At 40.5% G+C, this 14,796-nt stretch overlaps 1 protein-coding gene across 4 annotated transcripts in view; it reads left to right on the top strand.

The window, feature by feature from the left end:
- The window catches only part of LOC124712492 (colorectal mutant cancer protein), a 613,504-nt gene that overhangs the window by 549,907 nt on the left and 48,801 nt on the right, over positions 1–14,796 (top strand). For all 4 annotated transcript variants that reach the window (XM_047242790.1, XM_047242798.1, XM_047242807.1 and 1 more), the window contains 3 exons: positions 5,127–5,292; positions 5,369–5,514; positions 12,529–12,891. In XM_047242790.1, the coding sequence (XP_047098746.1) occupies positions 5,127–5,292; positions 5,369–5,514; positions 12,529–12,891 (675 nt within the window). The remainder of the gene's footprint in view (positions 1–5,126; positions 5,293–5,368; positions 5,515–12,528; positions 12,892–14,796) is intronic.

The following is a 14,796-nucleotide window of genomic DNA, read 5'->3' as shown; positions in this document are numbered from 1 at the left end:
CCCTCTCTGTTGGCAAAAGAGGTGTTTATTCTCGCATGCAAACTATCACAAATGTGCCGAATGACAAGCTGCGATACACTGTCCCACGAATCTTGCACATTTTGTTGCGATTCGGCAGTGGTTCTTGCAGGTTCTGGAGAAGTTCCTGCTTCACCATGTCTCATACATGTCGGATTGGCGAGAGATCTTCTGATCTTGCTGGCCAGGGCAGTTGTTGCAAGCCACGAAGAGCACTTCGCGACGCTGCAGCCGTATGTGGATGAGCATTCTTCGCTGAAAAATCACATTACTTTCCTGTCGAAGAAATGGCAGTAGCCTGGGTATAACAACCTGTGAAATGTAGCCGACGCTGGTTACTTAACCCTGCAGAAACACCAAGTGTGACCCTGAATTGTAACTAATGACGCCCCACACCACGGTGCGAGCTATGTATTGTGGCCGAAAGCACTCCGCCGTAGACCGTTCCCCAGTTCTACACCGTACACGTGTACGTCCATCACTCACACACAGACAGAACCTCCTCTCCCCACTGAAGATGACAGAGTGCCATCCCAACCTACAGTCGACTATTTCTCGATATCAGAGTAGCCGCGCTGAGCTGCTTTTGTAGTGTCAGTGGCAGCCTGGCCAGAGACACACGTGGTCTTAGTCTTGATGCAAGCAGACGATTCCCAATGGTCCTAGGTGATACAGAAGCTGCAACACATGCCGGGATTTCTTCCCTGCATGATGTTCGGTCGGAAACCACTGCTCGCACAATGTTATCAATTTTAACCAGAATTACGCGGACGTCCAGAACCTGATCTATGGGTGTGGGAATTTCCCACAGTCACTGATGAAAGCAGCGACACACCACCGACACACTGTGCCCACACGTGTAGCAACCAGTCCACAGGTCCATCCAGCTTCCATGGGGCTCACACTACGAACCCGTTCAAATGGCTAAGGTTATTTAACAGGTGTACGTACGTACTCATCGGTGGAACACGGTTGTATCTTTAATGAATCTGCAAACACTGTTCACCTGTAAATTTAGCACAGTTACTGCCTGCAAAGTCAAAACAGAGGGCGGACAGACAGCCCTCCTGAGTGTCTTCTGATTGCCGATGACCGTAACAAAAAAAGATACACATCATACATTGTTGCCTTCAAACACAGTTCTTCAGGGAGTTGCATTCCATCTCTCTCTCTCTCTCTTTCTCTCTCTCTTACTTTTTCTGGCAGTGTATATCTGGCACGGGTTCCAGTCATACTAGCAGTCTTCAAGTATCGGTTGAAAGATGGTACAGAAAGTTACATCCACTCTCTGAGGGTTCTTCCAATGAATCTCAATCTGATATCTACCTTCCTTGAGATCAGTTTTAAGTGATAGTTCCACCTTGTATCACTCCATACGGACACTCGAGATGTGACTGCTTCGAGTGAGCGTTTGGTACTTGTGTAAACATACAATAATGAGTCTTTCCGCTTACTTATGCGCAGTATGTTACATTTGTTTATGCTGAGGATCAACTGACAATCCCTGCACCAAACGTCGACCTGAAGGTCTTCTTGCATTTCACTCAAATTTTATAGCGATGGCGTCTCTCTGTATGCAGTAGCATCATTGGCGAATGGGCAATAGCTTCCGACGATATCCTCTACGTAAATTATATATGTATAGTGAATAGTAACGCAAAACCAAGGAAAAATTTGAAAAGGGAATTAAAATTGTGGGAGAAGAATATATTCTAATTCTGTTACAGACAGCAGAGGGCTTGGAAGAGCTGTTGAACAGAATAGTCTTGAAAGGACATATCTTTGGCCTGGAATCTCATATACTAGAGTAGAATTGTTTTCAGTGACGAGTCACTAGTAACAGTACCGTCAGTGCAGAAGAGCGATTGGCAGAAGAGGAATGGTCTGATGACACTGCTGTTTTCGACTTTCTTCACGTTGATACAAAAGGAGAACCAGTTGTCAACCACCCATTGAACAAACACAGCACAGAGAGAGACTACTTCCTTTCTTTATTTAGATTAGATTAATACTAGTTCCATGGATCATGAATACGATATTTCATAATGATGTGGAACGAGTCGAACTTTCCAATACGTGACATAATTAGGTTAATTTAACAACATACTTAAGTTAATATAACAACTTTATATTTTTTGTGTTTTTTTTTATTTTTTTTAATTTTTTTATATTTTTTTTCTTAATTTATATCTAAAAATTCCTCTATGGAGTAGAAGGAGTTGTCATTCAGAAATTCTTTTAATTTCTTCTTAAATACTTGTTGGTTATCTGTCAGACTTTTGATACTATTTGGTAAGTGACCAAAGACTTTAGTGCCAGTATAATTCACCCCTTTCTGTGCCAAAGTTAGATTTAATCTTGAATAGTGAAGATCGTCCTTTCTCCTAGTATTGTAGTTATGCACACTGCTATTACTTTTGAATTGGGTTTGGTTGTTAATAACAAATTTCATAAGAGAGTATATATACTGAGAAGCTACTGTGAATACCCCTAGATCCTTAAATAAATGTCTGCAGGATGATCTTGAGTGGACTCCAGCTATTATTCTGATTACACGCTTCTGTGCAATAAATACTTTATTCCTCAGTGATGAATTACCCCAAAATATGATGCCATATGAAAGCAATGGTTGAAAATAGGCGTAGTAAGCTAATTTACTAAGATGTTTATCACCAAAATTTGCAATGACCCTTATTGCATAAGTAGCTGAACTCAAACGTTTCAGCAGATCATCAATGTGTTTCTTCCAATTTAATCTCTCATCAATGGACATACCTAAAAATTTGGAATATTTTACCTTAGCTATATGCTTCTGATTAAGGTCTATATTTATTAATGGCGTCATACCATTCACTGTACAGAACTGTGTCTTATCAAAATTCAGTGAGAGTCCGTTTACAAGGAACCACTTAGTAATTTTCTGAAAGACAGTATTGACAATTTCATCAGTTAATTCTTGTTTCTCAGGTGTGATTACTATACTTGTATCATCAGCAAAGAGAACTAACTTTGCCTCTTCATGAATATAGAATGGCAAGTCATTAATATATAATAACAACAAAGGACCCAAGACTGACCCTTGTGGAACCCCATTCTTGATAGTTCCACAGTTTGAGGAATGTGCTGATCTTTGCATGTTACGAGAACTACTTATTTCAACTTTCTGCACTCTTCCAGTTAGGTACGAATTAAACCATTTGTGCACTGTCCCACTCATGCCACAATACTTGAGCTTGTCTAGCAATGAGAAGCTGGAGTATGTGGTTCAGCTGACAAATCTGTATCCAGAGAAACAAAAATGGCAATCTGGTCAGACTGTAAGTGAGTCAACAAATAACCGGACAAATTTATATGTAGAGGAGTTACAGGCCTGGATTGGAATGAATATCTTGATGGGTGTGGTTGTGTTGCCAAGTGTAGTGCACTACTGGAGTTCAGAACCTGCCTTAGGTCAGCCTTACATATCGAAACCTATGACATGCAAACGTTTCAAAAAGATATGTGAAACTATTCACATAAATGACAACAGGCTGAATCCCCCAAGAGGGCATCCAAACCACGATAAACATCACAATGTCAGACCTCTTATAACTTTTCTGAACAACACAATTCGTAAGCCATACACTGCTAATAAGGTATTGGCTGTGGATGAAAGCATGATACCTTTCAAGGGGCGGTCTTCGCTCACGTAGTATATGCCTCTCAAGCCAGTAAAACGAGGATACAAGGTATGGTGTTAAGCTGATTCAGAGACTGGCTATGTCATAAAATTTGATATTTACACAGGAAAATCAAATGACGGGAGAGCGTGTAGTCATTAGCCTCACCCAAGATCTGAAATATAGTAACAGTTTAGTAGCGTTTGACAACGTCTTCACCACCGTGAATCTAATGCAAATGCTTTTGAACAATGGAATCTACTCTATAGGGACTGTCAGAGCAAACCGGAAAGGGCTTCCTTCAATGATGAAAGATAAATGTACCTTGAAAAGAGGAGAATTTCAGTTTCAGTGCAAACGTGGCACTGCAGCTATAAAATGGATGGACAACAAACCTGTCACTATTTTGACAACTTTAGACAATCCTAGAGATACCACACTTGTCTCAAGAAAGAATAAGGATGGCACAACTAGCATGGTTATGTGTCCCACAGCTGTGGCAAGATACAATACCATTATGGGAGGTGTAGATCACTTTGATCAACTTAGAGAACGTTACGCAATAGGTTGACGTTCTCGTAAGTGGTGGAATTGGATTCTCTATTTCCTATTAGACATGGCAGTTGTAAATGCCTTTATATTGAACAAAACTAATAAAGGACAAGAGGGATATGATGATCAGTTGAACTTTCGATTACGACTCGCAAAACAATTGATAGATAGCTTTACATCCCGCAAAAAAAAAGGTCGTCCAGTAACCATTCTAACCAAGAAGAACACCATACCAGATCATGTTCGACTGGCAAAAGTAGGCGATCATATGCCTGTTTTAGAAACAACCTACAGACGGTGCCGAAAGTGTTCAACAAAAGCTCGTGACAATAGAACAAAATAGGTATGCTGCTCCTGCAACGTACCCCTGTGTATCGAACCATGCTTCCGTCAGTTTCAAGGAAAATAAAAAGAAAATGTAACAATCATTTGAACATTTTGTTGAAAAAGAATTATTAATTGTAAATAAATCATTTGAACATTTTGTTGAAAAAGAATTATTACTTGTAAATTTGTAATGTAAATGTTTTTGAAATAAAGTAAAATAAAAAGAAATCACCGTCTTGGTAAAAAATTTTTACATGTAATGCCAACATGTTACAGCATATAAAATGGAAATGGGATATCTTCTTCCCACCAAAGTGTAAAGCTCACAAGTGGGAAATCGGTTTACCACCGAAAATGTAAGGTTTAAAAAAATGCTGTGGTGATATATTTACCACCATAATTTTTAGACGTAAATCACAAAAATAAAATTATCAAAAAATAAGATATAATAAATTGATCACAATTCTAATTCGATGCAAAAAAATTTGCTTCGCTGAGTTGCCACAAAAAATGCGCCTGTTAAAAGGTGTAGACTTTTCTGATAATGGTTTCGTTTGTTTCTTTTGACAGCTGGAGAAGCTGCGTTTGGTAGCCGAGACAGAGGAGAGAGCTGAACTGCAGGCCCAGAGGTATGAAGAAAGGCTGACAGAGCTCCATTCGGTCATCGCAGAACTGACGCGGAAGATCGAGAGGCAGAGATCACTAGTGATACGGGAAGAAGAAGATGTCATCTCGGGTAAGGGCAAGAGTGATCGTATTAGAACAGGTCATAGGTTTCTGTCTTGTATCTAATGATATTTCCATTGGAACAGAAAACGAGAATGAGGACCAAGACCTGTCTCGCGACGCGGAGGGCTCGACCACGAACCTGGTGGACGACTCGGAGCTGCAAGATCCCGACCGCACGATTGGAGACCCTGACTCCAGCAACTCAGACAACGAGCACCAAGCAGATAATGTGAGTTGTCTCCCGCAGGCCTGCTTCTTATCTTAAAGCGTGTGTCCACTGGCCAGTAATCTTCCACAAGTTGCTTAGAAGCTATTTTTCCAAATTCTATGACATGGAAACACCCCCAGCAAGTCGACCTCCGCAAGTTTCGTCGACTTGCAGAAGTAGGTTTCGCAAGTTAGTGGGAACAGTTTGTTGCATTCTTGCTGCAAATATCTGTCAAAAATGTCAGTAACAAAAAAACAGAATGATGCAAAGACAGGTAAGCCAAAACAAATGTACCATTGGAACCCCTTAAACGAATTGGCCACTGTCAATCAAGGAAATGCAAAATGAATTCACCGATTACTTTGTTTCACCAGAACAGGGATTGGAATGGCAGTACAGACAACTTTAAATTTGAGCTACATTTGTAATGTTAACGCAAATATAAATGTGCTAGACCCATACATCCACATCCATATCATAAAATTGATACATAGTATCATAAAAGTGGTATGTCGTTTCCACATCTCCACCTAAAACACTATATCAAATTCAACCAAACTTGGGATATGTTGCACTAACCTATCTGGAAAGAACCGCTGTGGGTATGAAAACCACCTACCTCTCAAAGGCATGGGGGTGAGCTTGAAAAATGAGTGTAGCTCACGATGTGCAAATAGCCAGAGTACATTCATCCAGTGTTTGAGAATGAGGACATTAGTGACTTGCACCAAACTGTATGCATTTAAGACATTTGCGAGAGTTTTTCTCGGGAGCACCGCGCACATAATAATGAAAGGAAAAAAAATGTATATAATTTTTTACATTTTCACTGTTCATGCAGTAAAACTGCATTTATTATATCTTTACTACTAACTCTATTTGCAATACATTATGTAGAGAGTATTCACATATATAACACTGGATGTATTTGCAAAATTATATCATTTTATGGCTCATTGTTCAGGAGATATGATGTCATAGATGTTGAAGTGCACGAGAATGAAATTGCTAAGCAAAATTCCCTAGAGATAAGGTTGAAGTAAGCTCACCGGACAAAAAATTACTCATCCCTAGAGAAATCATTACAAGCATTGTTTAATGCCGTGTAATTTCGCTCCTGGGCCTGATAACTGTCTGGATTCAGTTAGGAAGTGAGTCCACAAGGTTGTACAGATACATCACATCCAGGTTAAGCTACTCACTGAGAATCTGCTTGTATAATTCCACTAAAATGCAGGTTTCTGATTTCAGCATTTTTCATGCTGTTTCAAATGACCCACAGATTTTTTGTGGGGGCTCAAGTCATGCCAGTTGAAATGTAATACCTGCCTCCATGGATGAGGTTGTTGACACACACTAGTGCAGTTGCACTCGATGCTCAAGTAACCTGGTTTGAACCCAAGTGGTGGGGAAAAAAAATAAATAAATAAAAATTCACTGCCTGTATTTGGCCGGCAAGGATAGGAGAGGAGAGGTGGTAACGTTAAATTCCTGATCACCAGACTTTACGCCAGTGTCCTGGTTTCAGTACTTAACCTCTCTGTAGTATCTCATGAAGTGAGGGCATGTGACACCGTTGATGTTGATCCATCCATTTGATGGGGATATAAAGTGTGGCAGCCCACCCTTGGTGCTATGTGCTGGCATAGAGTTTCATCCTCTCCTTTCACTTGTCATCATCAAACAACACAAACATTACACTAAATCTCTCTCTCTCTCTCTCTCTCTCTCTCTCTCTCTCTCTCTCTCTCTCTCTCTCACACACACACACACACACACACACACACACCACACACCACACACGTAGTTGATCATGTTGCAAAGAAATAAAAAAAATGAGTTGCAGTAGGGTGAGGGAGTGTTCAGAAAACCAGTCGTGCATTCTTCCAGCCCAGTCAACGTTGCTGTTGTCACTTTTATTTGCCTGTGTGAGTAGTGGCTTGTTGCAAGGTGACCAACCCTAGATGATCATTACATGCAGTTTCTGCCACAATATTCTCTTGCTAATAGGTCTGGATAACCTTCATATATTGCCTATAGCAACTCTTTTTGGGGTTGGAAGTGAGTTTGATTCACAAGCCATGAAATGCCTATCCAGTTCCTGTCAGGCAGGATCTTTTCCTGGTCACAATTCTGACATCATGTTTCATTGTTACGTGTGTTACACCACTGCTTATAGACATGTTGAATAGTCTGTCACAAAACACCAACAAAACCAGAAACTTCACAAACCATATGTCTATGGGCATGGCGAAACCTGTCTGCCCCTTATTGTCAGTCTGTCATGCACTTACATTTATACATCTCTGTGTGCAATGTCTGCTTTAGGAGGGGAGGAGCTGGACAGAGAGAGAGTAGGAGTAAATCGACAGAAAGGAAGAGGAGGAGGTAGGCAGAGAGAGCAGAGGGAAAGACATGGACAGAGAAAGGAAAGAGAAGGAAATGGACAGAGAGGGAAGGGTGGGGGGGGGGGGGGGAAGGAAGAAGAGATAGATAGAGAGGCGGGTGAGATGAAAGAGAGAGGAGGAGGAGGAGACGGATAAAGAGGTGGGAAGGGGAGTTGGATAAAGATAGGTGATGAGGACACGGACAGGAGAGGGATGAGCTGATGAACAGGGAGAGGGGAGAGGAGGAGGAAATTGATAGAAAGAGGGGGAAGGAGAAGATGAACTGATAGAAGGCTGGAATAAATACATACCTGGACAACATCAGATACTCAGCTAATTTGTAATAAAAGTAATATGTACTGTTTGCAAAATTTGAGTAATAATTAAAAGTTGATCTCTTGGTGATACAGCTTTCCACATTTCTGTATCCTGTTTTTGAATATTTATGCAATAGACATTTTCAGAAAATTTTTACACTGAGCAAAGTTCTATGATTTTAGTTTACTAAATAGAGTCCTTTTATAGATTAAATATGTAAGCCTTTTTATCTATTTCTTCACCCTAACATTTCTGTTTTCCTTAAGGCTTTTGGTTTTTGACATGATTTTACTTCAGTACTAATAGTAACAACAATAGTGACAATACAACAATAGTGGTGCTGCTGCGGTTTTTAAGCATGCATGACCCAGTGGTGTAACTAAAGTTTTGAGACCCCCCCACTGCAAATAACTTTTTGGAATCATATTTACTGATAGATGTCAAAGAATAAATGTAAAGATATTAGACATTCACACACCACAATACATGTCAAAAGTAAAGTAAACTAACCTAACCTACTGCTGCACTACCCACAGTTTTATGAAGTGTATCTATATGCTAAAGCAAAGACAACTTTCCAGTCCTCGTACAGTTAGCACTCAAAAATTTTTAGACATTGACTTCCATGTTAAGAGAATGACATTTCATGTTTAGTGCTGGACTCAGACACTGAGTTTCTAAGATACGTTTTGATTAATTTCAATTTAGAAAAATTTTGTTTCTGCTCTAGCAGAAGTTAAATGGTTGAGTCAAGTATAGCTGAAGAGCTGTGCACAGATCAGGGAGACTACTCACAAGAAATGTATTTTCAACAAACAAAAATTTTGTAAAATTTTTAATTGATAGAAAGTTCCCTTTCTTTCCAAATTCTTTCAACATACGTGTTATTAGACCAATATTTTGTGGTAAAATATGATTCATACTTTCTAACTAGGTTTTCTGCTATTTTCTGAAATCTTTATTTCCTACCTTAAAAAGATGAACTGGGTGTAAGAAAGACATACAATCATTAAAATTCTGTAGGCTGGTAAAATGATGAATTGTAATATCAATGGAAGCACTGAAATCTGTGACTTGTAAATACTTTACTTTATCCACAGTTCTATGATCTTCAGGAAGTTCATAAAAATATTTCTCCTCTTTATGGGTACTTTTTTTGGTCAACTTAGGATCAATGCTCCAAACTTTCACTAGTACTTCCACTTCTTAACAACAACCTCAAAATTGTTTGTAAAGATAACTAGGTTTTTCTTGCAGTATCAGCATTATGGGCTGCAGTAGTTTGGAAACTAGGTTAATATTTTTCAAAGAAATACAGTTTGATTAATAACAATGAATAAAATCTGAAAGGCCATCTAATTGGGCACAGTTTCTTCAGAGTCATTGTAACACATCTGTCAGCTGCAACAGTTTCATTTATTTGTTACCACTGAACCACCATTTTCTCATAAAACTGTTTCTCAGAAAACTGTTTTCATGACAAAATCATTTAGTACCAAATTTAAACTATGTGTTGAATGATGTATGAACTCAGCATTTGAAGCTGGTGACTTAATTCTTGATTGCAGACCTAACTGTTTGCCATTCATATACATACCGTATGTAGCACCAGTGTATCCTTGACCTCTGCACCTACCCAGTTGTGTGTTCATCTTCTCTAAATCAGTTATTATTCCTTTTTCAATACTCTCAGCATCATGGCTCCTAAAAATCCTACAGACGATTCCTTTATTTCAAAGTCATTTCTATCTGGTTTGCTTGAATCTAAATGCCTACTATTTAATAGTTGCATCATCATATTTTAAATTTGTGTGCTCAAATATTTTGTTTTAATCATTTCATTTGAAAGATGTTCCCACAGAAGAGGATAATATCTGGTGAGGAGGTCTATTATATTTAAGAAACTGTGCATCTGTTCCTCTTTTTCAGATTTCCTATGGCCATAGAAAGCAATTTGATGTAGAGCTAATGCCCTTATTACATCCAGTGCGACAGAAATTATAGCTTTCAGTAGGTCATGCCCTTCATCGAAAAATTTGTTAATGCTTTTGCCATGTTTCCATGTGCTGTAAGTAATACACATTTCAATGTAACTATAGAAATTACTGATTGGAAATCAACTATATTATGAAAAGGATAGATTGCTGCTCACCACATTGAAAAGATTACTACACACTGAGCTTTTGGCCAAAGCCTTCTTCAGAATGAACACACACATATATATATGCACCTCACAAACACATGAGCACTATCACTGGAAGCTGCAGCCGGAATGCATCTGTCGCAATGAACGAAAGCAGGAATCCTGAATGGGGCAGGGAGGGGGAGGAATAGCAGGATACGGGTGTGGGGAGACAGGAGCGCAGTCTGGCGGTGCATGCGGGGCCTAGATGGCATCAGGATGAGGTTGCCAGGCACTGATCAGGAGACTTTGGGGGAGACAGGTGCGGGGGGGGGGGGGGGGGGGGGAGTGGAAAGGAGAGGAGCAGAGGAGGGAAAAAAGTAAAATTTGCTATTTACCTCTAATAACAACTGGCAACAAATGGAAGAAAACTTTACTAAATGACTTGCTGTGATCATATTTAATGCTAGCATTGTCTGTTATACTCATGTCAGAGCACTGAGAACACTGCTGAACTCTCATTGGCTAGGAGAATGCATGTCATAGATGCACAGAACAAACCTAAACTTGACTACCATTGGTTGTGATTTCAGCTATAGCCTCAATCTACATACATCCAGAAACTTACATTGGAATATTGGACTGAACATCACTACATTTGTGTATTTTCCACTTTTGCTCCAAGGCAGATTTGCTGCACAGTGGCAAACGAACATGATCTGACTTTTGCACATAAATATTTTTGGAATGTTTTCCTTGGATGCAAAGCTGATACTGAAAATACTTTCCCAGATATTCCCAATTGGAAACAGATTATTATGTTTCCATCTCCCTGATATTAGGTTGAAAGAAAGAGTGCTACATTGGGCCACAATCTCAAATAATGCACCGCTCCTTCTTGTCCAGCAGTAAAATGTGTCATTGGAAGAAAAATAAATTGCTTCACATGGAGATTGTATTTTATGATGAAGTTTATTGTGAATTTTTGGCGTCTGAGACCAGTAGTAAAGTTAATAATCACATGTTCATTATACTTCAGATTTATTTCTTGTTCATGTCACTTAGATTTTAGAGAATTTCTGTAAAGAGCTGTAAGAAATTAAACTGAGAGTTATTTTGGAAAAAAATAGTGGTTTCTACCCTAAGACATTTTATGCATTGATGTTGATTGTTACATTTTACCCTCTGTCCCAAATAGTCCCAGACATTTTCTTTGGGATTAAAACAGGGCAGTCTAGCAGGCAAGTTGAGGGGCTAAAGGTGCATGAATCCTCATCAAACTACAAACATATGCATGCAGCCTTGTCTACATGGCTGTGTACTCATCCTGGGAGTGTTCACTGTGTACTCATCATAAAGAATGATAAAAAGATCATAAAAAATGATAATGTTGAAATAAACATCCTATTTCATGTTCACCATAGTGTGAGTCACTGTGCACAAAATCATGGTAAGAAAGACGTAACTGAATAACCTCCAGCCTGAACTGCACCCTCCACACACTACAGATCAAACATCTCATTGTGCCATCAGTCCACTAAATGCCTCACATTATTTGGAAAAGACAATTGTGATTTGGACCACACTACACATCTCCATTTACCTACTCTCTCATTTCTGTATTTTTTGGCCGATTGAAGATGTGCAGCACTATGCGCCCCCAATGAGCAGTGGCCTTTTGCAGGGTACACAATTCCATATCTCCATTGCATGTAGCTCCCTTTGCAGTTTTCACTCAGAAACTAGTTGACATGGATCTGCATTAACTGACAAAAATTCCTGTTGGGGTTAGATTCCCTGTTAGTTAGAATACCTTTACAACCATTGTTCTTACGCCAAGTAAAATAGCTGCAAGTGCTGTACCATTCCTTGTATATTTATTGGACAGTTCTTGCTGGTAGACCATCAAATCAGTCAACCTCATTCATGCTAAAGCCATGGGTGTGATAGCTCCTTTCTGCCATTCTGTCACTTCTCAATATCAAATCATCTTACTGCACTGATTCCTTACAACTGACTGACACACATACACCACTTCACTACATTGATTTATATCAGGAGTGGAAGATCACATGACTGCCTGGTACCAATCTTACTTCATCTACAGCACTACAGAGTGACCAGTGTGGTCTGTGAGCTGATGTTTCTTCTAATTCAGATTGTTGTCAGTGAGTCCTTCTGCAAATGGTTTTAATGTATTTTGTGCAGGAAGAGGAGCCCGACGAAGAAGCGTGCATCGTACCAGATCCACCAGATGAAGAGGACTGTACCTCTGGTGAGCCAGACACAACACCTCTGGCAGAGCCTGAGCATTCAGCAGTCCAGCAGCTGCAGCAGCAACAGCAGCAGCAGCAGCAGCAGACAGAGATGGAGGGGGAAGGCCTGCTGAGCCGTGAGGCGGGCACGTCATGTCGCAGCCTGCAGCTGGCCGGGCTGGCTGAGGAGCTGGCGCAGCAGCGTGCAGAAGCTGCTGCACTTCGGGAGCGTCTCGAACGGCAAGGTCACGAGCTGCAACAGGCACGTGCCAGCATCGCCACACTACGCGCTGACCGTGACCGCCTGCGCAAGAAGGTGAGTGGGTGTGTCCTGCACAGCAGCCTCTTCTGGCATGTAGGGTCTATTTAAGGCAGGTGTCGGTCCAATAAGGTGCCATGTCCCTACCGCCCCCCACCCTCTCCCCCCAACGAATATTTTACTAGTGCCTATGTTTGCCACGTATTTGTTGCTTGATTTACACCATCTCATGTGTCGCAACTGCACATGCTGTCTGCTACCACAATGCAGCAGTCTACTCAGTAACTGCTGTACTGGTTAATCTTTGGGTTTTACTGTCACTGTTAAAAATGTCCCTAAACAAAATATTGCAGTATGCTAATTTGGGACCACTATTCTTGCTATTTTCAGTCTGCATTTTATGTAAAAGAGCAAATTGTTTTAGGACTGTGAAGTTGTAAACCAATAAATGAGTCCCAAAAATGGGTAGCGACAGGAGTCTGTGAGGAATGATCAGAAATTTATTTCACTTTTCAACTTATTCTCCCTTTTAATTTTAACACTCACTCACTCAGTCACTGATGGTAGCCTGAAAGCCTGCAGCAAAACATTCTTGTGGCAGCTGTCACATCCAACACCCAAGTGCCTCATTTTCTTCAAAGTGCTGCCCACCTTGATAGTTTATAAGGGACCCAAAAGATGAAAATTACGGGGGCTAAGTCAGAGATGTATGAGGGATGTTCTATGTGTTCCCAATGAAATATTTGCAATAGTTCCTGCACTTGTCATGCTGTGTTAGGGTGTAAATTGACATCTAGAAAAATAACGTAGGCTGTCAGGAGCAGGTCATTTGCGGTGTAAGGCCTTACACAGTTCCAGCAGAATGGTACAGTAGGATGCTGCATGAACAGTCTCACCATGAGGCTTCAATTCCAGCAGTATGACATCCACACATGACATTCTGAATAGATAAGGTATTCTGTTGCATTTGTGCTCTGCAGTCAACATGTGGGGCACCCAACATGCACAATTTTATGAAAATTCAACTGCTTATTAAGAAGGTTGTGTATAGTCTCATGGCAACCAACGTAGGCATGTTCCATGTTGACAGTTGTACACAAGGATGTCCATGGATCATTTCCTCCACACACTGCACTGTGGCATCAGTGGAAAAACTCCACAGGGTGACCAGGGCTCATCTTGTTTGTGATTCATTCTCATCATTTGTTGAACTTCAGTGTCTAGTTGAACACACCTTTCTATGGACACATTCTTTATTCCCAAAAACCACAGAGCTGTGCACTTGTCTAGTTCGGCACTCTTTTGTAGCACACATGCTGCCTTCCACTCACTATGTCCAGTAATCATTGACCATGGGAATACTGGGTATCAGCTTTCTTCTGACCTCACATGTACTGCCACCATATACCAACACATGGGTGTGAAATTTATAGTGATATGCAGTTTTCTGGCATTTGCAAGTTCTTTTATTGTCTCAAACTCCTGATCATCACCCACTTCCATAGATGAGTACTCATTGCATCTGACTGCCGTGCAGAGGACCTATGTTCAGTTCCCAATAGTGCCAGGGGTTTTTTCTCGGTAAGGGAAATGTAACAGGGTGCACTCAGCCTCTTGGTGCCAAATGAGGAGCTGCTTGACTGGGAAGTAGTGACTCCACGGTCTGGAAAGCAAAGTCTGGGTGAGGGGTGTGCTTGACCCCATGCTACACCATACAGCATCCAAATGACGCCATAAGGCAGAGGATGATACACCAACCGTATTGTATGACACAGTTCTCCGGGCATGATTGTGGATTTATTTTTAGTTGTACTCATAATTACACTCTCTTTGAAAAGCAGAAATAAAAATAAAGCAAATGACACCCAAGTTGTTACCACAGTACAGCTGAAAAAAAATACCATATGCAGACTGCAGGTGATAGTTTTATTTCCTTCTTGTGGAGTTCATATACTCTCATCA

Source organism: Schistocerca piceifrons, chromosome 1, assembly GCF_021461385.2.
Source record: "Schistocerca piceifrons isolate TAMUIC-IGC-003096 chromosome 1, iqSchPice1.1, whole genome shotgun sequence".
Lineage (NCBI taxonomy): Eukaryota > Metazoa > Arthropoda > Insecta > Orthoptera > Acrididae > Schistocerca > Schistocerca piceifrons.
Note: the sequence above shows the minus strand (reverse complement) of the source record. Positions and strands in the feature narration are given on the sequence as shown.